This window comes from Colletotrichum destructivum, chromosome 7 (assembly GCF_034447905.1).
Source record: "Colletotrichum destructivum chromosome 7, complete sequence".
Lineage (NCBI taxonomy): Eukaryota > Fungi > Ascomycota > Sordariomycetes > Glomerellales > Glomerellaceae > Colletotrichum > Colletotrichum destructivum.
The window spans coordinates 1883705-1907301 of NC_085902.1; the positions used below are offsets into that span (position 1 = coordinate 1883705).

General features: G+C 55.9%; 6 protein-coding genes across 6 annotated transcripts; 3 read left to right on the top strand and 3 right to left on the bottom strand.

Annotated features, from left to right (window-relative positions):
• Window positions 1-620: 620 nt before the first annotated feature.
• CDEST_11130 (uncharacterized protein) lies at window positions 621-1446 on the top strand (the record flags this gene model as incomplete). The annotated part of the gene is made up of 3 exons (XM_062927286.1): window positions 621-674; window positions 756-879; window positions 1142-1446. 3 exons carry the CDS (start codon window positions 621-623, stop codon window positions 1444-1446), a joined length of 483 nt encoding a protein of 160 aa, XP_062783337.1.
• Window positions 1447-2869: 1423 nt separating this feature from the next.
• On the bottom strand, window positions 2870-6113 carry CDEST_11131 (Putative electron transfer flavoprotein-ubiquinone oxidoreductase). The gene is made up of 3 exons (XM_062927287.1): window positions 5357-6113; window positions 3758-5297; window positions 2870-3652 (listed from the first exon to the last, which is right to left on the bottom strand). The coding sequence occupies exons 1-3, from the start codon at window positions 5676-5678 to the stop codon at window positions 3553-3555; spliced, it is 1962 nt and encodes a 653-aa protein (XP_062783338.1). The 5' UTR covers window positions 5679-6113; the 3' UTR covers window positions 2870-3552.
• Window positions 6114-6598: 485 nt separating this feature from the next.
• On the bottom strand, window positions 6599-10225 carry CDEST_11132 (Putative glycosyl hydrolase family 92, alpha-1,2-mannosidase). Its single transcript, XM_062927288.1, has 6 exons — window positions 9284-10225; window positions 9200-9232; window positions 9038-9142; window positions 8976-8986; window positions 7800-8916; window positions 6599-7749 (listed from the first exon to the last, which is right to left on the bottom strand). Exons 1-6 carry the CDS (start codon window positions 9483-9485, stop codon window positions 6683-6685), a joined length of 2535 nt encoding a protein of 844 aa, XP_062783339.1. The 5' UTR covers window positions 9486-10225; the 3' UTR covers window positions 6599-6682.
• Window positions 10226-11274: 1049 nt separating this feature from the next.
• CDEST_11133 (Putative metal-independent alpha-mannosidase, six-hairpin glycosidase superfamily) lies at window positions 11275-13443 on the top strand. Its single transcript, XM_062927289.1, has 4 exons — window positions 11275-12071; window positions 12124-12646; window positions 12719-13044; window positions 13137-13443. Exons 1-4 carry the CDS (start codon window positions 11470-11472, stop codon window positions 13222-13224), a joined length of 1539 nt encoding a protein of 512 aa, XP_062783340.1. The 5' UTR covers window positions 11275-11469; the 3' UTR covers window positions 13225-13443.
• Window positions 13444-13518: 75 nt separating this feature from the next.
• CDEST_11134 (Putative ubiquitin-protein ligase E3A/B/C) lies at window positions 13519-17475 on the bottom strand. The gene is made up of 3 exons (XM_062927290.1): window positions 16789-17475; window positions 16080-16736; window positions 13519-16030 (listed from the first exon to the last, which is right to left on the bottom strand). The coding sequence occupies exons 1-3, from the start codon at window positions 17286-17288 to the stop codon at window positions 13666-13668; spliced, it is 3522 nt and encodes a 1173-aa protein (XP_062783341.1). The 5' UTR covers window positions 17289-17475; the 3' UTR covers window positions 13519-13665.
• Window positions 17476-19268: 1793 nt separating this feature from the next.
• On the top strand, window positions 19269-22855 carry CDEST_11135 (uncharacterized protein). The gene is made up of 3 exons (XM_062927291.1): window positions 19269-19743; window positions 19899-22122; window positions 22174-22855. The coding sequence occupies exons 2-3, from the start codon at window positions 19937-19939 to the stop codon at window positions 22292-22294; spliced, it is 2307 nt and encodes a 768-aa protein (XP_062783342.1). The 5' UTR covers window positions 19269-19743; window positions 19899-19936; the 3' UTR covers window positions 22295-22855.
• Window positions 22856-23597: the final 742 nt, after the last annotated feature.

Consider the following 23597-nt stretch of genomic DNA (forward strand, 5'->3'; position numbering starts at 1 on the left):
ATGCATTCTGGCCAGTGCTGGCCGTCTCCTTGCCTCCCTCCTGTGGCCAGCATCTTTCGCGCCTTTGGACTCCTGATTCTTACCACCCAGGCCCCCGTTGATGGGTCTATGTCATCATCGTCCACCACCGTCGTTGTTTTGTTGCCCTGGAGCCTGCTTTCTTCCCTTTTCTTATTCTACCCTCGCATTTTCAACTCTTTTACCTCGTCATTGGTGTTTCCCTTCCCTACCCTTCGATCGTGACCCGACTCGCTTCCACATTATCTTCCTGGCCCATCCCTGATGGCCATCAAAATTACCCCTTCAGCAATGCTTCGTTTCTGTCGACCATCATCCACCCCGACTGCGCTCCTCTTCCATCCTCTCACTTAGCCGGACCTTTCCACAATGAGCTATGTATGCGCTCTCCATGTCTTTTTTTTTTTTTTTTTCGCACATCACCAACCGACACGACGTGGACAGCGACAAACCCGTTCGGATCACCACCACTCACTCGCTGCGCCCGCGCGACGCGTCTGGTCAGCAGCTACACTACACCGTCACACATCGCGAAACCTACCAAATCTGACAGAAGAACGAGGACGGGTTAGCGCCAGAGCCAAACAGATCAATCGGATCGAATGGCGCGCTGCATGGCACCACGACCGCTCAGTCCTGGCCTGCCAATCCACTGGGTTTGTCCATCAATCCAGCCAGGTAATCGGCCGTGGGCCTTGTCGACACCATCCGGACGCCAACCAAATGCAATCCCCCAGGCGGCGCTACCTCGTACGGGTGCCGCTACAGTCAAGACTGCCGACCCATTCCGCCATTCCGCCCGCTTCTGCCTACTTCTCCCAGCTCCGACGCCAGACCCAGCATGCCGCGTCAGTCAGGTAAGTAAGTCCCTTTGATAGCTACACCACACATCTTCCAGCCATTTGGTGTGTTGGTCTGGACTGATGCTGACCGGGGCCCCCCTTCCATCTCACCCCTTTCTTTTGCTTCCCCTCCTCCCTTCCCCCCCTTTTACGATTTTTTCATCCTTCCCTCTTCCAACCTTCCTCCCTCTCCAAACACACACGCTAGTTGGCTGAAACACTGAGTCCGCCTCCTACTCTGATGCCTCACTGACGATCAGCACCGACACGAGTTCTGTCAGTGCAGAGCTGCGGCAGCGGCAACATCAGAATCATCGTGGCGCCGGTCTCGCCGTCAAATCTGACAGCAGGGTCACCAGACCACGTTGTCGGCATGTCGCCCGGACGCAACGACATGACGTGGGGACGGAACGCACAAAAAAAAAAGGTCATGACGCCCCAGCGACACAAACGCGCGAAAACGGCACTTTTGGCTTCCTTCTTCATGGCGCCTGCGCTGCTTTCGGGCACCCGCGGCCTACTGTACTGGCAGAAATTCTATGGGCCGTCCCAGCAACCAGACGGCTTGCGACGTGTGAGTCATTGACTCCAGTCCGGCTCCAATCGGCCAGTGCCAGCCAGACATGGCAGGGGGAAACCCGAAAAAGCATCAAAATGGCTGGGCCGTGGTGCGTGTTTGTGGCTCCTTGCTCGCCTCCCTCCCCGTATGAGGGCTCGCGCGTACCCAGTACGCGAGGCTTGCCACGCCGCGGTCCATTTTGTGGCAGCCACTGGAAGCCCGAACTTTCGCCCGAGAAAACTCTGTCGACACCCACCAAGGCCCTCCAACCCCGATATAGTCTCTTGAGGTTGCCTCTCTATCTCTTTGATAGCCATGACATATCTGGCGCTCGACGTGATCTGTCCTGCTCCGTTTGACACCAGCCCGACGACGCTTTGGCGCTGCTTTGCTTGGGTGGCAGAAGAGAGGGCGCCTGCAGCTTTTTGCAGATGCAAATTTTACTGCAATCTTATGGCAGGTATCGGGTACCAGGGCCCTCGCAAGACTGGAGTGGTGGTCCGTGCACTTGGAAGTACCTCTGGAACCATCTTCAAGTTCAGATACTTCCCCAGGCTTTCGGCTTTGCCTGCGCGACTCATGCATGTGCGAGCCTCCATCCTAAGGCCAAGCCTTGAATATCTCGTTCTGTCGCGCTGCGAGCGGGCTGTTCGCTTGTTGCATTTTGTATTTTGCTTGCTTTCCTCCCACACGGCGGTTTGAAGGTCGCTTCTCGGCCTTGCGGGCCTGTCAGAACTCCAGTCGCGCTGCGACTCATGCAAATGCAACTTCAAACACCAGAGTCCGACACGACAGCCTTGTTGGAGTGGCTCGCTCACCACATGTGCTTGGCCTTTCCTTCCTCCCTCGGAGTTGTGACATGTCTCGCTTTTATCGTACCGCTTTCCAGCCTGCCCCCTACTTACTGCCTCCCTTGCCCTCGTCCATCGTGGATTCGCGTTGCTCAAACTCTGCTGCCCACACCGCAGGATGGACTTTGAGCAGCGGCATCTGCAAACGCGAAGAGATGCGGGAAGAAAGAAGTTGGAAAGGCGCAACTTTAAGCAGTTGCGCGAGTCGATCTGCTGGCACGCGAGGTGCCACGCTTTCCAAGTTTCACGTGCTGGATTTGGCACCATCGGCCAACAACACTCCAGGCACTGCGGATGGGCAACCTGCCACGGCACGGCCCAATCTTCAATCGTGCAATGTGTCGTGTTCCAGCCTCGCCCAAAGCATGGAGTCCAAACCCCACAAGTGTCTTGCAATCGCGCTCTCGTGCGTCTCCGATATCGTCCCCTCCCCATTCCTCTCGAGTCGGGGTTTACCTCCGTCCTCCGATCGGATAGGTGTGGTCCAACAAAAGGGGTCGCCAGCCCTCCTCATTGCCATCGCGTCGTATCGACTCAATGCCGCCCGTCGCTCACCATTAACTACCCCACCCCCTTCCTTATTCATCCTGCCCATCCTGTCCATCCATCCATCCATCCATCCATCCATCCATCCATCCATCCATCCATCACAAGCCGAACGACGTCGCCGGAGTTGGGACCCCTTGACTTCGACCGTTTTCCAGAACTCTTCCGCTCATGCACACACGAAGTTGAGAAAGTGGCGGGGCCGTTTCTTCCCTTTCTTCGTCTGATATGCCACTGACAGAATCGTTGTGTGTCTTCCCCCTGAAAGGAAGGGGATCGCTGCGTACATTTGGCCACCAACCACCACCCTCCATTTTCTTTTGGCTCACAATTTTGCACTGCCCGGAAATTACGCTCAGTGTCTCAAACAACCTGCTTTAATTCTCCTTTGCGCCTTCCATACGCACAAAGTACACGTGCTGGGCCCCATGAACTTGGAGAGGAGGATACGGTTGGGACATTGCGGGCCCCCAGATGTTCTAAGCACATGTCCTATTCTTGTCTCCTCTGTTTGTCCTATGCCATTAACTCTCCTCTCGCCCTCCTCTTCTGGCATACTGTACAGACGTCGCATGGTTCCTTTTCTTCTTCTTTTCCCCATTCTGTCCGATGTGATACGCGCCTCCATGTTGATAGCAAACAGACGAAAACAAACAAATGGATATTCCCCCAAGCGCCAGCCTCCCCGAAAAGTGTGGTTCTTCCATGACCTTGACGGAGTTGAGATTCCTCCATCTCAAGACATGTAGTACTTGGGACCCTCGCCGCCCTGGGGCACCTGCCAGTTGATATCCTGGTGCGGCGCCTTGATGTCGCACGTTTTGCAATGGATGCAGCTGGAAAGCACGAGTCAGTCAAAAGCCATTCATCGCCAGTCCTCCGGGCCGGACGATGGGAAAGGCAAGGGGGCGAGGAAAGGATAAGGAAGGTTTGCGACTCACTTTTGCGCGTTGATCTGGAATCGCACACCGAGCTCCTTGGTGTCGTCCTCGACATACTCGTACACGCCCGCCGGGCAAAATCGGTTCTCGACGCCCTTGAACTTGGGCCACGTCTCGGCCGCGTGCTTCTCCCAGTCCTTGACCTGCAGGTGCACCGGCTGGTCCTCCTCGTGGTTCGTGCCCGTGCGGCTAACGCTCGTGAGGATGTCGAACGAGATCTTGCCGTCCGGCTTTTCGTACTCGATCTTGGGGTACTTGTCGGCCGATTTCGTGGCTGCATGGTCCGGAGTCTTGTGCTTCAGCGTCCACGGGACACGGCCCTTGAGGACGTACGCCTCGAGCCCGGAGTAGGCAATGCCACCGTACAGGCCCAGCGGCGTGTGGAAGGAAGGGCGGAAGTTGCGCACCTCCTTCAGCTCCTTCCAGATGGGCGACTCGCGGAGCTTGTCCTCGTAGTCGTACAGGAACACGGTGCCCCGCTCCTCGCCCTCGCCGACGGTCTCGGACGACAGCGCCGTGAAGGCGGCCTCGGCGGCGAGCATGCCCGACTTCATGGCGTTGTGGGTGCCCTTGATCTTGGGCAGGTTCACGAAGCCGGCCGAGTCACCGATGAGGGCACCACCAGGAAACGCGCATTTCGGTATCGACTGGAATCCTCCCTCAATAAGGGCGCGCGCGCCGTACGTCAGGCACTTGCCGCCCTCGATGACCTCCTTGTACATCGGGTGGTGCTTCATCTTCTGGAACTCGCCGTAAGGCGAGACCCAGGGGTTCTCATAGTCGAGGGCGACGACTAAGCCGATGCTGACGAGGTTGTCGCCGAAGTGGTACATCCAGCCGCCACCGTAGAGATCTTTTGAGAGTGGGTAGCCCATCGAATGCGTGATAGAGCCCTTTTGGAACTTTTCGGGCTGCACCTCCCAGACCTCCTTGATGCCGAGCGCGTATGTCTGGTGCTGGCTGTCACGGCGCAGATCGAACTTCTTGATGACCTGCTTGCTCAAGCTGCCGTGACACCCCTCTGCGAAGAGCGTGCAGCGCGCGTGGAACGCCATGCCGCGCTCGAACGTCTCCTTGGGTTTGCCGTCGCGGCCTACGCCGAGGTCGTTGGTCGCGACACCCTTAACGCTGCCGTCGACCTCGTTATAGAGCACCTCGGAGGCGGCGAACCCCGGGTACACCTCGACGCCGAGCTCTTCGGCACGGTCGCCAAGCCACTTGGTGAACTGGTTCAGCGAAACAATGTAGTTGCCCTCGTTGTGCATCTGCGGCGGAGTCGGCAGCGGAATTGACGATGTCTTTGTGAGGAAGCGCATGCGGTCGCCGCCGGCCGGGGTGGCGTACTCGAAGCGGTCCGGGTTATCCTCGGAGAGCCAGTCCGGAATCAGCTCGTCGATGGCGGTGGGCTGGATGACGGCGCCCGAGAGGATATGGGCGCCCATCTCACCTGCTTTTTCGAGGAGGAGGACGCGGAATTCTTCATTGCCGGCCTCGTTGGCGAGCTGTTTTAGCCGGATCGCAGCGCTGAGTCCGGCGGGGCCTGTAGGCGGAGGACTGTGTCAGCTCACGACTTGGAAGCAAAAGCGATGAGGTTCCTACCGCCGCCCACAATGACAACATCAACTTCGTCGGATTCACGCTCAATGGTTGCCGGGTCGAACTTCTCGTCCTCGTCGCTCTGCTGTGTCCTGCTCGTTGTGAATGTGCGCGCGCCCAGCGGCCTGAAGGCCGTGACGGCAGGAGCGTCCCTCCGTGTCGACGGTAGCCTGCTCGCAGCAGCTCTAGTGGTGGTTGTGATGCTTGCTCTCGCGACGGTGGAGAGGCCGGCCTTCGCCGCCCGTGTAAGACCGAAACGGCATGTCGAGAGGTTGCGCGTGCTGCGCTGGAGATTCCTCGCGAGGGGCGAGGCCGAGCTACTCATCTTGGCTGCGAAGACGATTTGTGTAATGTGGGAGGTGGCGTGTCTGTCTCTGTCGTTCGGTAGTAGTTATCCTCCCTTCGAAGACCGGACTCGTTGCCGCCGCCCTTGAGCGCGTAAGTCGAGAAGCTAATGAGGGACGCAGGCGCAATTGATGATTGTACTCTGCTCTGTCCGTCTGGTACCTTTGCGGTTCGTCAATTGGAGAGAGAGGGGAAGAGGGAAGTTGGGATTGAGGTCGTGAAGGGTGAAAAAAAGAAGAAGAAAAAAGGCGGCGGGTACTTGGACCAGGGACTTGAGGTTCCTGGCGAGAGCTCGTCGTCCCTCTCTGTCTCTTTGCCTCAGTACTTACTCTGTACTCTAATACGTAATGCGAGCGAGGGGTGGGCAAGATGCTGGGCGACTTCTGACTCTCTTTCTCTAAAGCTTGGGCGGGCCCAGGTTTCGCGAACTGTTGATAGCCGAGAGAAACCGGTCGCCGTGCCTTGGACTCGGGCTGTACTTGGTCAACGCTGCACGCCTGTGTGAAAGATGGAGGTACAGCCCCGGTACACTTCAATGGTCTTTTTGCAGCTGAAAGGTACCTCCGTACCAAAGACCGGGAGAAGCCGAGCTAATTGAATGCCACAGCCTAAGGGTACAGAGCACAGAGTAGTAACCGTCAGACCCGTCATGGCTCAGCTCAGAAAGGCGGCTGGAAAGAGTTTAACCCCTAGGCCCTTGGGCCGCATGCAGCCAATCACCGCCTCCAAGTTTCAAATATCAACTGGGTCACTCCGAGGTCGTCTCGGCACCAAGAGTCAAGAAGCCGTCGGCATAGCTTTGCATTTGGCCGATGACCCGCATCCCTTGCACCATCATCATCAGTGGCAGATGTCATTGATTGATCAACACACACACACACACACGAATGTACAATTGTCATTGCTGGTGAGTCCTTCAAAATACTGAACGATGCTTCTGTTCTCTCATACATACAGGCGCGCGACTTCTATTTGGAGTCGTCCTTAACCTTCCTGGAGTGTCCGGGTTGGCGCTGCTGTCTTAGATGCGACAGTGACGGGGTAGCTGGGAGGCACATCTTCCTCCCTCGTGCCCCAATCGCTCTCCTCCGAGCCCACCGTGAGCTCCAGCACTCCGCCGTGGTAGAAGAATTCGTGCGAGATCCAGTTCTTGGTGTAGGGCTTGCCGTCGAGCGTGGCGCTCTGGATGTAGATGCCCTCTGCGAGCTCCTTGTCATTCCTGGCAACTTTTCGGATAACAGCGGGCTTGGCTCCCCTCGACCTGAGCCGTACCTCGGGGAAAAAGGGCGGGATGACCAGGTACACGTCTTGCCCCGCGACGGGGAAGAAGCCCATCATTGCAAGCGCGCTGAAAGCGCCCATGGCACAGTCGTCGTTACCGGGAATCCCGTTGATGGTGGCATTGAACTGCGATGGGATATAGCTGCGCGTCGTGCGCGAGCTGAGGCCGGGTCTCCCGGCGTAATGGAATTGGAACACGGTGAGGAAGGCTTGTTCATTGCCCATGTAGACAATGTTGCCGCTGTGATAGTACTCGAGCCTGTCGACAAACGCTTCCCGGCCGCCCATGAGCTTGATTAGCGTTGCCATGTCCTGTGGCGCAAAGAACGAGTATAGCCAAGGGGATCCCTCGTACGTGGCCTGCCCCGTATCGAAGTAGCACAGGTGCTGTTCCGTGTTGGGCGAACAGATGCGGGTGTTCTGGTACGTAAACGAGCCGTTCACCAGCTTCGGCATCAGGAATCCCGTATATTTTGTCCGTTCAACCTCAGTGTGGTCCTTGCCCTGAATGATGTCTTGCTGGTCTGGGTTCCAGAGGTTTTGCCAGTTGGCGCTGCGCTGCATATACTTGGCAAAGTCGTCGTCGTGGCCGAGGCCTTTCGCCATCTCTGCGATGCAGAAGTCGTCGTATGCATACTCGACTGTGCGGGAAATAGAGCGGCTCTGCGGACCAGTCGAGATCTTATCAAAGTGATCTACAGCAATGTAGCCTAGCCCGAACCAGCTTTCGAGGTTGCCCCGGCCTTCGACGCCAAAATGCTGCGGCGCGACTGCATTTATCGTCAGACAGTCGCTGCATCCCATCATAGCAGTTACATACCTTCGGCATCCGAGACCACGGCCTCGTATGCGGTCTTCCAGTCCACGCCATTGGTGATGTTCTTGAGGTAGGCGTCCGCAATCACAATGTCGGCATTGGAGCCTCCCTGGCTGAACCCTTTACAGAACGACATCCTGCAGTCCGGAAGCTTACCAACGAATCTGTAGATGTCCAACAAAGTGCGAACCATTTGCGTCTGCGCCTCCGGGTCTACAATGGTAAGCAGTGGGTGCTGGGCCCGGAAGGAGTCCCAGATACAGTAAAACGAGTCAAAGTACGGTTCGGACGATTCCCACAGCGGGTTTTCGCCCGTGTAATTCTGCGGCGAGAGAAAACTTCTGTAGAGACCAGACCAGAAGGTAGTCTTCAAGTCTTCGCTTACACCCGCAGTATCGAGTTCCACCACCGAGAGCTTCTCGCTCCACGTTGACTCTGCAGCGCGTACGGTGCCATCGAAGTCGAATTTTGGTATCTCATCCTCGGCATTCTGGCAAGCCTTGTCGACGGAAATGAAGGAGAGGCCAACCCGGGCGAGGATCTGGTTGTTCTCGGGCCTCTCGAAGTGCAGCCACGCGCCGGCGGCACCGGTAGGATTGTGCATGCCTCGGGTGAACTCTGCCAGATATTTCGGCTCCTCTTGGGGATCATCGCCTTCGAACACACCAGACTTGCGAATTTTGGCTCCTCGGAAATCGGCACAGAAGAATGCCCTGTAGTTGCCCTGTCCAAAGGAGGGTCTGAAAGTGCCATCGCCAATGACACGGCCCGATTCGTACACTTGGATACCTCCGCTGGATCTGCTCTGGGCAATATCCGCGAGGTCGATGAGAATCAGAGGGCTGCTAACAGCGTTGATAGTACCATGGTTAGCGACGTCCACAAATGATACTGTGTCGTTGGGTGAAAAGTTGAAGCGGTACAGCGCCGTACGCTCGCTGACCGTCATTTCAGCACGAACGGTGTTTGTGAGGTCTACGGAGAAGTAACCTGGACGAGCCACGACCGAACCGTTGACACGGAAGAGGCTTCTTTGGTCCGTCGTGTATTTGCATGCTAAGTAGTCATCATTGGCGCAGCCAGGGTGAGCGAACAGTGGAAAGTTGCCCATGGACGGCGACTATACATGGGTCAGCAATGCAGATCAAGACATCTCATCGGGTCAGGAGGTCGTCTCACCCCTCCGGTTCCTACACACGTCAGTTAGGCAACACCCCAATATGAAGACGACAAAGACCCACCAGAATCATGGAAATGGGAGAAGCCGGTTATCTTGGAATTGTCTGAAACCCAGCCCGCAGCATTCTCAGCGCGAGAATCCGTGTCTGCGCAAGCCTTGGCCATCCCTGGCAGCGGGCGTTAGCACAAGTATAGCTGGCAGCGGGGAGACGAGTAACACGAACCGTACGGCAACGATGCACCGGGGAACACATGGCCTGTGGCAGTCAACTAGCTGTCGTTGAGATGGGGTCGCAATTCCAACTGACCTCCGTTGACGGTTCCAATCAAGGGGTCAACATATTTCAGAATGGCGCGCTGGACCTTCAAATTTGACTTGGAATGGAGCAGACGCGATAGCCCGCGAGACCCGGAATGAGGCCACAACGTAAATAGGCATACGACGATGGCGGCGAAGACCAGCAGTCGCACCGGTCGGGACAGGCCGATGGCAGGGATCAGGATGGCCATGTCGGGCTTCCGATGGGCAGCGGCCGGTCGAGAAGCACGTAGAGAGAATTGCCGGAACGGGGAAAGACCGAAGCAGCCGGGTAAGACAGCGCGTCCCGGATGCCGCCAGGGCAAAAGGAAGAGTGGACGCTTCGGCGTGGGTGGGCGTAGTGGAGTGCTGCTTAATTGATTCTGTCACGTGTATGTATGCTTTCTCAGCCAAAACCTGTCAACTAAGTTGACCGTGAGTAGAAGCTCCGATGCGTGAATGGGTTTCCAAAGGAGAAGAGGCCGAGATAGGACCTAATCTGAAGGGAGGCTTATATGGATGATGTCGTTCGGCGAGCGACCCGGCGCGACTTAGGTTGACGGTCAACCGAGTTGGTGTGGCTCAACTTCAGCCAAAGTCAGTCAAGTCGCTATAGCTTGCGCTTGGCTCCGTCCGGTTTCTTCGAGACGAGGTCATGCAACAAGTGCAAGCGCAAGAGACAAGGCTTGGACCATCGATTCGGGTCAGGCTCCAAGACAAGAAACCGTGGAAGGAGCAAAAGGACAGATGTGTGAATATACAGGTAGGTAAGAAGGGCGAGCAAGCTGTGCCTGGATGGGATGGATGGATGGAGACTTGCACTGAAGGGGAAAACAAGGGTCGGAAGGCAGGCTATCACCTCCTGAAATGGTCTCGGTCTCGGTCTAAGGGCGCCGCCAGCCTACAAAAGGGCTAGGGTGTCAACGCTACTTAAACACCTGCTGAGCAGTTGACTGGTTGTCCCGGCCTGGGTGACCCTTTTTTCTCAGAAATGCAAACCTGGCGGATATCTGGCGGATATCTGGCGGCCTTCAGTTTCAGGTGCCTAGTGTGGTTAGACCTGCCCGTATTAAGGTTAAATGTTAGTGCGACTCCTGCCGATTTACCCATAACCGCTAACGAGTCACTTTTCCCGTTTGTCAACCCCTCTGACATGTATACAGAGTATATGTGCTCCTTTCCAGCCTGTTGTCAGTAAGCGTTCGACATGACTAGGTACCTTAGGTATAGCTGCCTGGTAGAGAGCACTATACTGAGTCAACTTTACCATGTCTGACGGATGTCTGGCGAACTAGTACATGAGCATACAACATCCATCCGTAGATTGAATCATGTCATTCAGCAGCATTGCTCTTTCTCTCTCTCCTCCTCTTAGCCCATCCAGGTCGATGCGTGGCGTATTGGGACGGATTCACCAACACAATGCACGCAGCCAAGTGACTGCCGTTGCCGTTGCCGTTTCCTATCTTGGAGATCCAACTGCATCAAGGCGGAGAACCCCTGTCTCTGTCATCCCGACGTCGGGCTTCACATGGCCCCAGTGTCTCGTTCCATTTCTTGACGGCTTCTTTGGCATCTTGGTCGGGGACAAACTCTGTCTGTTGAGCGCCTCCAGGGTCCCCTCCTCATTACGTTGGAGACTTGGAGAACAGCATACCTACCGCTTCTCCCCGTTCTTCTTCTTCTTGAAGCTTACCGACATGCTCAAACAATTCTTATGGTCTGAGCTTCGGACGAGATGCCTGCCACTTAAACATCGCCGCAGCCCATGACTTGCGCATCCCGTGTTGGATGTTCTCTCTCCCGGCATCACTTTCATCTCTTTCTCTCGTCGCTCGTCTCTCTGTTTATCTCTTCTTTCACCGCCATGGTGCTAACGGCGCGCAGTGGACTACCAAAAAAGCCGAACGACATCATAGCCTCCTGCAATACGTGACATCGCTGTCAGTCTCCATATACAACGTTTCCCCACCCCGCATCTTGATCGTCTCCCCCGCCCATCTTCCTGGGTCACAAGACCCGTCTAGATCCTAAAGTCCACCTCCTGATCAGGAGGAACATGGTCGTCTCCATCTGATCGATCCGGCACTTCTTATTTTATTCTTAAAACTGTGCCCTCGCTGTTGAAAGCCAGGCAACGCGACGCCCTGCGGTTGTGACCGTATTTCATTTAGACTGTCAAATGCCTCTTTCAACATGGCCCTTCTATGCGCTCTTGTCGGATTCACTGGTCTGGCGGTAGCAGCTCTCAAACCCAACTGTCCACACTTTACCGACTATGCGGCCACTCCCCACGAGCCCTTCTCCGAGGGTATCCATAAGCTATCGTATCAGCGTCCGGCGCCTGAGTGCCGGACCGCTAGCTTCCCCGAAGTCGAGAAGGTCATCACCGAGATGAAGGCGCTCGTCAAGGACCCGGACCTCTACCGTCTTTTCGAGAACACCTTCCCAAACACCCTCGACACCACCATTGCCTGGACCGGGCTAGCCAGCGAGAACCCGGATGAAGAGCTCAGCTTCATCATCACCGGTGACATCAATGCTGAATGGCTGAGAGATAGTAGTAACCAACTACAGAGCTACCGTTCTCTGCTTAAACCTAACTCGTCCGAGGGCTCCTTAGCCGCCCTCTACCGCGGCGCAATCAACTTACAGGCACGTTATGTCCGCTTCGCTCCTCACTGCAATGCCTTCCAGCCTCCAGAGGAATCCGATGTGGCTCCCACGGACAACGAGGCCGGCGGCGGCTCCGACCACATCTTTCCGGCCTACTCGACATCCTCGTTCTTCGAGTGCAAGTATGGTGTTTGTGTCTCCCCATACACTCATAGCAGCTGACGACCATGCCAGGTACGAATTGGACTCCTTGGCCGCATTCCTCCAGCTCTCCCACGACTATTATACCGCCACCGCCGACAAGGACTTCTTCGCTCGCTTCAACTGGTCCAAGGCCGTCGCCGTCCTCCTCAACACGACCGACGCCCTACGCGCAGGCACCTACGCCGCCGACGGCACCCTTAACCCATCGCCCGTCCTCTTCGAGCGTAAGTCCGTTTCGTCATCGGAGACACTCTCCAACGGCGGCAACGGCGCGCCCACCGAGGGCAGCACCGGCATGGTCCGCAGCTTCTTCCGCCCCAGCGACGATAGCTGCATCTACCAGCTCTTCGTGCCGGCCAACATGATGTTCACCCGCTACCTCAACTCGTGCGCCGAGATCATGGACAGCATCGACGCGGGCCTCGCCGAGCGCATGCGGGACTCGGCCAAGGCCGTCCGCGAGGGTGTCGAGGCCCACGGCAAGACGACGCATCCTAAGTTTGGCGAGATTTACTCGTACGAAGTGGATGGCTTCGGCAGCCACAACAACATGGTTCGTGCCCTCCCCGTCCTTCTCTCGACGTTCCATGGCTAACCTTCGAATCCCCCCTTCCTCCCCTAAAAGGATGATGCCAACATCCCCTCACTTCTTTCAGCCCCTCACTACGGCTACCTGTCCGCCCAGGACCCGGTCTACCAAAATACCCGCCGCTTCGTACTCTCCACTTCGAACCCCTACCAAATGCGCGGACCTGTCCTCAACGCTACGGGCGGTCCGCACATAGGGCCCGGCAATGCCTGGCCCATGGCCCTGATCGCGCAGCTCATGACCTCAGACGATGACGACGAGATCGCAAACGGCCTGCGCCAGCTCATCGGCTCCACGAACGGTCTCGGCCTGATCCACGAATCGGTGAATAGCCACGACGCCTCCAAGTGGACTCGCTCCTGGTAAGCCGAAGGAACAACCCTCCCCCCCCCCCCCCCCCCCCCCCCAGAGGTTGATAAAGTGTATCGGACTCCTGACGTTTGTCTCTTTGCAGGTTTGCCTGGGCCAACGGGCTTTTTGGGCAGATGTTGCTGGACGTAAAGGAGAGGAAACCACATCTGCTTGAGAGGAGCTACCAGTGAAGAAGGTGGAATGGAAGAATTAGAGGAAACCTGTGTCGGGGACATCATGGGAGGAGGAACATACATGATTTGCTATCACCGCCTATTTGGCAGCATCAACATCTTGCGCCCTCAAAGACGTCAATATGGCCTGACAAAGGAATTTACACACTTGGGTGAAATTTCCTGGTTTATGTACATTATAGCTACATCCACGTAGGTAAATGAACACAGGCAAAGATACCCAACACCAAACCTTAGAAGATGTTTCGATCACAGGATATAATGAACACCATGATTCATGGTAGCCTAGTCAACAACCTGCCAGCTTCATTTGGAAAACATCAAACCGTCACATGTCGTAAATTGATAAATTTACATTTGCGTTCTTCTAATCTTACGTCATAACGTCATTACTACCACCACTGGTGTCTATCTATGTTGGTCAAGCAGCGGGCACGTTTAGCTGAGATCAAATCCAGCACCCGATGATACAGCATAGAGCAACTTCTTCCTGAGCGTTTCCTGATTCTTGTACCGTGGCAGCTTGAGTAGGTTCACGCAAGTACTGGTACTCGGCAATCTCTCCTGGTCCTCACCTCCGTCTCGGATGCTGAATCGTGGGCTTAGCTGCGAGAAGCCCAGTAGGGGCGCCCGTGGGGTGCTCGTCACGTACTTGAGCACATCCCGGCGCTCTCGGTCCGAAAAGTTGGCCATGACCTTCCAGAACAGCTGCACCGTTGGATGCTCCAGTCCATCGTCTCCCACCTCGTACAGACCCGAATAGACTGTGTTTCTGCGCAGGTCCTCAATGTCGATCTCGGAGCTATCGCCGCCCACGAGACGCTGTAGTTCGTTCTGGTTGAACATGGAAAGCCACGACGGCGCGATGATGGAGCGGAGTCCGCGGAGAAAAGCAGCCGTCTGCTGTGCGGGCTGAGCAACGAGGCGGTGGCGAGCGACGTAGGATATGTAGAGAAGGCGGTTATCGTTCGTGACTGTGACGTTTTCGCCGTTGGGAATCAGATTTCTCGAAATGGTACGGGTAGGCTCTCCTGGCAGCGAGACTTGGTCATTAATCGTAAAGTCCAATGCCAGGTCCGCCACATTCTCGTTGTAGTTCTTCAGACGCAGCATGCCCTGGTAAAGTTCCTCGTCCAGGTCTCTCAAGTCATTGACGTTGCCGCGGTAGCTGTTCTCTCCAGTCTGCCCCGAGATCCACTTCAGAAGGAAGAACCCAGCAAATGCAATGTCGACGAGAATTCCTTCGTACATGCATTTTCCAACGATTCGGCCGAGGAACTCGAATTGCCGAAGTAGATCTTGCACCTGCTCATGCCACTCGGCGGTGCGCTCGGGAACTCCGGCTCGTCTCAAGGCTTCCCTGAGCTCATCCATTGCCGTTGGGTTGGGGTAGAGGAGGCCTTGGCTGTTGGCCGAGAACAAGGAGATGCCGTCCATCTGACCAAAGGCTTCCGTTGTGACGCTTGTTAGAAATTCCTTTGTGACTCCGCCACCATCAATGCCAGCTTCCACTGTGTCGAACTGGTCAACAAACTGGATCTGAATTGGTTCTTTGAGGCCTTCTCCCAGCTCATAAAATTGTTCAAAGGCGTCCTGAAAAACCTGGCCTCTCCTGATTTTGCCGTGGTGTCGCCCAGCAGCACTCCTGCCAGGGGAGCGCAGAGGATTATGCAGCATGGTCATTCTCCATTGATCGGCATCCATGCCTTCCCTGCGCTTGTGCTTGTCAAGATAGACGAATTGTCGGAAGATCTGGACACGAGTGTCGAAAGGGATGACGAAAGGCATGTGTCTCAGGATTTCCAACTTTGGTCCAATGACGGCCAGCAGACGGTCGCGTTGCGCCTTGCGTTGCTGGGACCGAAGCCTTTCGATCTGAGCATGTCGAGAAACTCGCTGTCCGGCCATAGTGTGAATAATTCCATCATGCAATCCGCCCATGTTCGCATCTTCGTCAACCTCGCCATCCTCATTATCGCTCGAATCGGATACTTCGTTTTGTCGCTCTTGTTCGGCCACGACAGCGCTAACAAACCCCTCCATGTCGAATTTCGAGGTCATTAGCCAATGGTCCCGAGGCAAGAATGGCCGTCGAGAATCCCGCTCGTACAGAAGTCGCATGGCCGTGGTGACGATGCTGCGAAGGCTAGAGAGGTCAAGCCTGGTATCAGCTGCGTTGCCTTTGAGGCCCTGGCTTTTCTCCTTCGACGGCTTTGCGGTGTTGCTGCTACCGAAGTAAGACTCAAGCTGGCTCATCGATATCGACTCGGATTGCTGAACGCCTTGTAGAATATCGGCTGCATTGTAATGCATTGTAAAAGCGAGATGCTTGAGCACAATTGTGAGGTTCTTCACTTCGGAGAGAGAAAGCCCGCAGGACCTTAACCGAGACATCTGACCTTCGCTCCGTACGAGGCTGGGGTGAATACTGCTGAAAAAGTCCTCGTCGTCACTCAGACGAAGAATGAAAATGTATAGTTCGAGGAACAGCAAAACTAGCCTCCACTCCGGTTCCCGAGAGGAGTCATTCGACTTTGAGGACTTTGAGAGATAGTCCCGCAACAAGCCTGTGACTGACGACGAGTCTTGTAGAATTTGCTTGTAGATGCTCGTTTGGCTCATGGCTTGCCATAGAAACTTAATCGTTGGCAGGCTGCCCGTGCTCGAACGGACATCGCCTAGGAAGAGACGCATGCGAACGTCGTCGCCCTGACCTGGGAAACATCGGAGAAGTGTGAGAATATAGCCAGACAACAGGCTCGCTGTCCGAAAATCGTGACTCGATGATTGTGAGCCGAAGTGACTGCAGGGTGTTAGCAAGATACCGTGGGACAGAAAAGGAATGCACTCACGTCGTGAGCTCGCCCAACAGCGCAGAGATACCGTCTCGGTCGACCAAAGATGTGAGTTGTTGGATGGCATAACCAGGCAGTGGCCGAAGCAAGGTTTCTTCTGCGCTACTGGAGTCTGTGTTGGGTGAGGTGGATTCGGCCGGTTTGACAGAAAGTCTCAGGCTTATTTCTGTGGACAAGCTCGAGAGTTGAATATGGAGTGCGTCCAGGTGCTTCAGCCCTTGGTAGTTGGTGCCCGTCTTTTGATGTAAGCCGATAAAATGTGCCAGCAGCCAGATTTGGCCATCCCGACCCACACCGTGTATCCGTCCGTTAGTGTATGCCGCCGTGATGGCCGAGGCAAGGCGGTCTGAATCAAGATTCTGGGAGATTGTATGGGCGGGTCTCTCGAGAAGGTAAAGGTCATTGCGAGTCAGAAACGACAGCGCGAAAGCTTCGTAAGATGCCGACAAGTATTCGTCGGCGAATGCGGCTCGCAGCGGCACGAGGACAGCTCTTGATGTTGTTTCCAAAGCAGTCGTGTCTGCACCCAACACTCCACATAGTTCTGCCAAGGCTGTGTAGTATTGTCGGAACGACTTCGATAATGACTCGGGGGCAACGTTTACGATGTGCGTGAGGAGGTCGAGAAGGAGTTTGATATCGTCTGTTCCTTGTCTGGGATAGCCATTAGCCAACGTAAATCACGGCGAGATGGGCGAATGCGGACCTTTTCTTGAGTTTAACATCCAGAGTCTCCACAAGCGTCTTCACGAATCGCGACAGTCGAGGGGGGGCAAGCCGGTCAGGGGAGAGGCATTCCAGGTTGGTGGTGGTCAGGTCCTGAGAGAAACGGACGACGCGTTCGAGATCCTTGTCGTGGGACGACTGGAAAGTTGTCAACAGCAGTGGCAAGGCCATCGACAGTCTCTGCTGTGTAGCCAAGTCCGAGGTGCTCTCGTACAGAGCGTCGAAGGCCTCGCGGCGGGAGTCTCGAAGTCGTCTCCTGACCCGGTGACCCCTCCACGTCTTCTGGATTTTGCCAGCGGCCTTCAACCTATCTCGGTCCTGTTGTCTCTGGGCCCGTTCGGCTTGGGCGTTGGAGACGGTCTTCGAAGCTCCTGATCCGGCAGTGGGAGTCCATGATGTGGCGCCGAACGGGTTGAGATTCTGACCGCTGAGGTTCACGTTCCGGGGGCGACGGGAGTTGCCTGTGAAGGTAGGAAACATGGTTTCTCGAGAGACGCGGTGTCTTGGAAGAATCAGCGTGGGTGGTGGTAGTGTTGTTGCATGTCAAGTAGAGATGCCGCAGCTCAATGATGTGTCAGAGGCTGCGAGGGTGAAGGGTGTTGCGAACGCGGTTGGCTTCCAGAAGCTTCAGCACCTTCGGACGGGCGTGGTGTATGTAATCGAACTGTCACTGGAGTGGGAAGGGGGATTCACAGGCTTGAATGATTGCTGGCGGGGTCTGCAGTGAGCACGGGTAAGGTGAGGTAAGCTGGGGCTGGAGCAGGCCCCGCCTCGATACCTACTGTAGAAGGACCCGATGCACGGGACAGCCGGCGGATGGGTACCTAGGTAGGCAGCACTCACTAGTGGGGGGGATACGTACCGTTCGTTACCTACCTAGGTAGAGACAGATAAGAGGATGGGGCAGCTATGATAAGGCAAGCTGGGGAAATGAACACACAAATGGACGTCGTTGAGACCTAATTCTGGGCGGGCCGCCATAATGATGACGGACGACGACTTGAATGCTTGAAGAAGGCGTGTAGGCATGGCCCGACAACAAGCTTTAGGGCGATTCAAGCAGTTGCAGTTGAATACTTGGGCTTGTAGTATGCGTATACCTAGGCTCAGGCATTCAGGGTCTTCCATTGCACGGGCAAAGCAGGAAGAAAAAGGTCTACTGTGTACGTCGCTCGAGGACTTTGCTGATTCGGAATTAGTAGCGTACCTTCTCTTCCTCATGCGGAGTGTCGGTGTAGCAGCATGCAGCTGGTGAGTTCTCACGCTCATCCGCCTCTGCCTTGGGCGCAAGATGACTTTGTCCTGTCAGAGGGAATGCCTGCGTCCGTCTTCTTAGGGAGATGCCACAGTGTTAGGCGCCAATGGCAGTTACTTAGTTTCAGCAAGCAAGCAAGCAAGCAAGCAAGCCGCAACCCGAGCTGTCATTGCAGGTGACCGCTTGCTTTCGATAGAGTGAACTCACCTATCTATCAACACCTGTGTCACCCCGGTCGTCCGTTCTCTATCTACACTGCTCTGACTGCCCACCCAACCAACCTGCCTAACCAGGGGCGTCAAGCACCCGTCGAGCGGGAAATTGCCTGATCATGGTCTCGTGTTCTCGTGGTCCTAGCCTCCAGCAATACATGACGCATTGGTACGTTCCAACGACGGGCTGGTTTGAGCACTCGGATCATGTCCAAGGCGGCCGCCGGCAACTAACGATTTTGATGGAAGCGCCAATGCTACTTCTTGGGGATGTGTGGCACAGACAAGCGTTTTCTGGCATCCAAATTGCAGCAGCCCATGCCTCCAAAATTCGTCCTTGCTTTTCTTTCTGCAAATGAGCACTGTCATTGATGTTATCTTGTCGCACAAGGCAAAACTAGGCTGGTTGACAATTCTATATTGCGACCATCTGCCTCGTCTCTCTGTCTTTCTCTAACGGTTCTGTCTGTGCGACTGTATCTATCTCTTCTCTGCATTCGTCGGAAGACGCCCATCAAGCTTGCTATTTTCACACTTGGCATTTGGGGTTCAGTGTTTGTACACATTCTGGCAGCCTGTAGCAGGCAGGGAGGGTTCGCTCTGGACAGCCGTTGCGGTCGCATGGAATCACAATTTTCACTCCTAATGATGGTGTCCCCACTAGCTGGGTACCTCAACGTCTCGTATCGGTCAAGCCGTGGGCTGCCAAACGATATCTTCATTCGTGGCGTTTCGTAGCAAGAGATGATAGCGACCGCATGACAGGCACTTGGCCCGTGTGTACCTACCCTGCTGGCACATGCCCTGCTTCCTGCTGCTGGCTGCTGCCCCTCGACAAAATCTGGAAGGCGGGCAGGAGGGTGACGGACAGCGACGAAGAGGCCAGCCAAAAATCCGTTGGTGGGAAGGCACGCCGCACCACCCACCCTCCACTGCAGGTGGCAGATCCAGTAAAAAGAATTAAAAAAAAAAATCCATCTGCGAAAGCCACTTTGATTGAAATTCTCTCTCTCCTCCTCTTCTTCTTTTCTCCTCTACCAACCACACAAACCCTATCAACAACCCCCCTTCACATCTAAAGAGGGTCTGGCAAGGAGTACGTCTTTCGTACTTGTTCTCTGTCTCGCTCACTTTTTTCCATCAGAAAAAAAACTTCTAAAAAAAACTTGAAAATCCCCCATCAAAAATTTCCCGCCTCCATATCGGATTCTCCCCCTCCTCCTCAATCGCAAGAAGAATACCACAAGAGGCCTCGCTCACCGAACCTCTTTTTCTTGCTTTTACCTCAGCACCTGCCTGTCAATCTCGCAACAAGTGCCCCTCGTGTGTGTCGGTCAGACGTCACACATCGCCCTACCCTCACTCGACAAGAAAGGCTCATCGTCGCTTCCTGTTGCCCTTATCCCCCCTCCTTCACCACACGCCGACCGGTCCCGTTTAACGACCGATCGTAAGATTTCTTGACTTGGTATGTGCTTTACCCCCTCGGCTCCCTCCCCCCTCACCTCAGTCGACCCGGGTCCGATTTGTGCGGGCTTGCGACTTTCTTACCCCGCCTCCGACGTCTCTGAACCACACTTCAACTCAAACCAGGCCCTCTCTAATAAGTGTCCGCCGTCGCAGTATCCTTCCTCCGTGTCAACCCCAACAACACCGATACAATGGCCACCGCTACCAACAACGGCGCTGTCGACCAGCTCGCCAACGACCTGAGCAACGCCTCGCTCAACGGCGCTGACGCCAAGGCCGCTCCCGCCATCAACACCAACGTTGAGTCTGGCGCTCAGGGCGACAATGCCGACACCGCTGGCCCTACCCCCAGCTCGGCTGCCCCCCACCCCCAGGCCTCTGCCTCCCTCTACGTCGGCGAGCTCGACCCTTCCGTTACCGAGGCCATGCTCTTCGAGCTGTTCTCCCAGATTGGCTCCGTCGCTTCCATTCGCGTCTGCCGCGATGCGGTTACCCGCCGCTCCCTCGGCTACGCCTACGTGAACTACAACACCACCTCCGACGGTGAGAAGGCTCTCGAGGAGCTTAACTACACCCTCATCAAGGGCCGCCCCTGCCGTATCATGTGGTCTCAGCGTGACCCCGCTCTCCGCAAGACCGGCCAGGGCAACGTCTTCATCAAGAACCTCGATGTCGCCATTGATAACAAGGCTCTGCACGACACCTTTGCTGCTTTCGGCAACATCCTGAGCTGCAAGGTCGCCCAGGACGAGAACGGCAACTCCAAGGGCTATGGATTCGTCCACTACGAGACCGATGAGGCTGCTTCCCAGGCCATCAAGCACGTTAACGGCATGCTTCTCAACGAGAAGAAGGTCTACGTCGGTCACCACATTCCCAAGAAGGACCGCCAGAGCAAGTTTGAGGAGATGAAGGCCAACTTCACCAACATCTACATCAAGAACATCAGCGGCGAGGTGACTGACGACGAGTTCCGCGACCTCTTCACCCCCTTCGGCGACGTCACCTCTTCCTCACTCGCCCGCGACCAGGAGGGCAAGAGCCGCGGCTTCGGTTTCGTCAACTTCACCACCCACGAGGCTGCCGCCAAGGCTGTTGATGACCTCAACGGCAAGGACTTCCGCGGACAGGACCTGTACGTTGGCCGAGCCCAGAAGAAGCACGAGCGCGAGGAGGAATTGCGCAAGTCTTACGAAGCTGCTCGCATGGAGAAGGCCAACAAGTACCAGGGCGTTAACCTGTACATCAAGAACCTCGATGACGATGTTGACGACGAGAAGCTCCGCCAGCTCTTCGCCGACTTCGGTCCCATCACCTCTGCCAAGGTCATGCGTGACAACGCCACTGACTCTGGCAACGAGGACGAGGGTTCCTCTGAGGAGAAGGAAACGGAGGCTAAGAAGGACGAGGAGGAGGAGAAGCCCGAGGAGGCTAAGACGGATGACAAGGAGGACGCTGACAAGAAGTCGGACAAGAAGTCAGACAAGAAGCTCCATGGTAAGAGCAAGGGCTTCGGCTTCGTCTGCTTCAGCAACCCCGACGATGCCACCAAGGCTGTCGCCGAGATGAACCAGCGCATGGTCAACGGCAAGCCTCTCTACGTCGCCCTTGCCCAGAGGAAGGATGTCCGCAAGAGCCAGCTCGAGGCCAGCATCCAGGCTCGTAACCAGCTCCGCATGCAGCAGGCCGCCGCCGCCGCCGGCATGCCCCAGCAGTACATGCAGCCCCCCGTCTTCTACGCCGCCGGCCAGCAGCCCGTCTTCCCCCAGGGTGGTCGCGGTATGGCCTTCCCCCAACCCGGTATGGCCATGCCTGCCGTCCAGGGCGGCCGCCCCGGTCAGTTCCCCGGCGGTTACCCCCAGCAGGGTGGACGTGGTGGTCTTCCCCAGCAGATGCCCCCCGTCTACGGCATCCCTGGCCAGTTCCCTCCCGGCGCCCCCTACCCCCAGCCCGGCAACCCCCAGTTCCTCGCCGCCATCCAGCAGGTTCAGCAGGCTACCATGGGCGGTGGCCGTGGCGGTCCCCAGGGAGGCCGTGGTCCCGTTCCTCAGGGCATGCCCCTGCCCGGCCCCGGTATGCCCGGCTTCCCCCCCAACGCTCGCCAGGGTGGCAACCAGCCCGGCGCTGGTCGCGGTGCCAACGCCAACGCTCCCCGCAACGCCCCCTTCCCCCAGGGCGGACGCGGAGCTAACGCCCAGGACCTTAACAACGGCAGCGTTATTCAGCAGCAGCTCGCTGCTGCTGGTGGCAACCCTGGACAGCAGAAGCAGATCCTTGGTGAGGTCATCTTCCCCAAGATCCAGGCGATCCAGCCCGAGCTCGCCGGAAAGATCACCGGTATGCTCCTCGAGATGGACAATGCCGAGCTTGTCAACCTGTAAGTTTTTATCAGCCTTGAGAACAACGAATCCACACTGACACTTTGCAGCATTGAGGACGAGTCCGCTCTCAAGGCCAAGGTCGACGAGGCCCTCGGCGTCTACGAGGAATACATCAAGGCCCAGGGTGGCGAGGAGGGCGAGAAGAAGGCTGAGGAGACCAAGGCTTAAGCCGTCTCTTCGACTATCACGCAACGTCATGAGCATGATTTCCTTATGTCATCATACCCCTTATTATCGGGCATCCTTTCGACGACCAGTGAGCATACGACGACGCTCATGAGGTCATTGCTCAACACGGATTGGGAAAAGTTATTTGGAATGAGGCGGCATAATCGACTGCATTTTTAACGCCAAAGGGATCTCCACGACATGCATTTGTTACGTTGGCAGATCACTGCAGGATCTGTCTTTGAACATCCCTGAGGCCTGCATGTATGGATAGACTTCTCCATTGCCTTATAGGCTGTAAGAACGGGTGGTTTGCTTGCGGGCTGCCCCCTGTTCTCGTTCTGCCAGGAAGGCTTGTTGGGATGCGTCGTTTGCTGCCCCGCAGTATGTGGATTCTCCAGGAAGGCGTTTTACGGTTGTATGTTTGAGTCGCGCGAATCGCCTGGCTTCGCTCGCTTGCGATGGCACCAATACCCCCACACAGAACGGTACTCGTTTCTTCAGGACAGGCACATGGTGGTTATGAGGAGAGAGTAGGTGGGAAAGTATCTCCTAATAGAAAGTTCATAGGTATCATCTGCCTCTTCACCGTGGTGATGTATGATGTCTGGTCTGGAATGCGGCGGTTTGGCCCATTTTACCCCAAGTCAGCCACTCTTGACAAGGCCTCTATCTCGGATTTGGGAGAAATCACGGGGTGACTTGGGTGATGTGCCACTTGAGAAGACTAGGTTCGCTCAGGGTTGCGATGAAGGGTCGGACCTTTCTGGCTCTCTCTCGGGTTCAACAAGGTTGCGGCGTCCGAGGCCCCTCCGCCCCTACGTAGGGACGGACGGCTTCGGATGTCAGTTCGAGATGACGGTCTAGAGAGCCTGTCTCCCCGGATCAAGTAAGATGGGGTTGGGGCACGCGACGATATAAAGAGCGCACACCGTACCGCCCAGGCCGTTGAGGAATCCCAACCCAGGAACCACAGGCAGTGAGTCCAACGATGGCGCGCCGTCCATGTCCTAACAGCGTGTACTTGATTCGAAGTAGGGAAAAGTGAATGTCGTTTCTGGATCAAAATACGGCTCCTTGACGTGGATGGGAGACATATATCTTGCGAGAAGACTATGTATACTTCTGGCGAGTCGGTATATAGATGGGCCCAGACGTGCATAAGGAGGCTGCTTGAGACGGCGATGGCCGGTGGCTCAAGAATCACCACGCGGTTCTTTCAAGCAATTCTAGGCATTGCAGTGGGGAAAATGCAACCGAGGATATCTCGATGAAGAGGGCCTCAAGTGATCTCCGCTTCAAC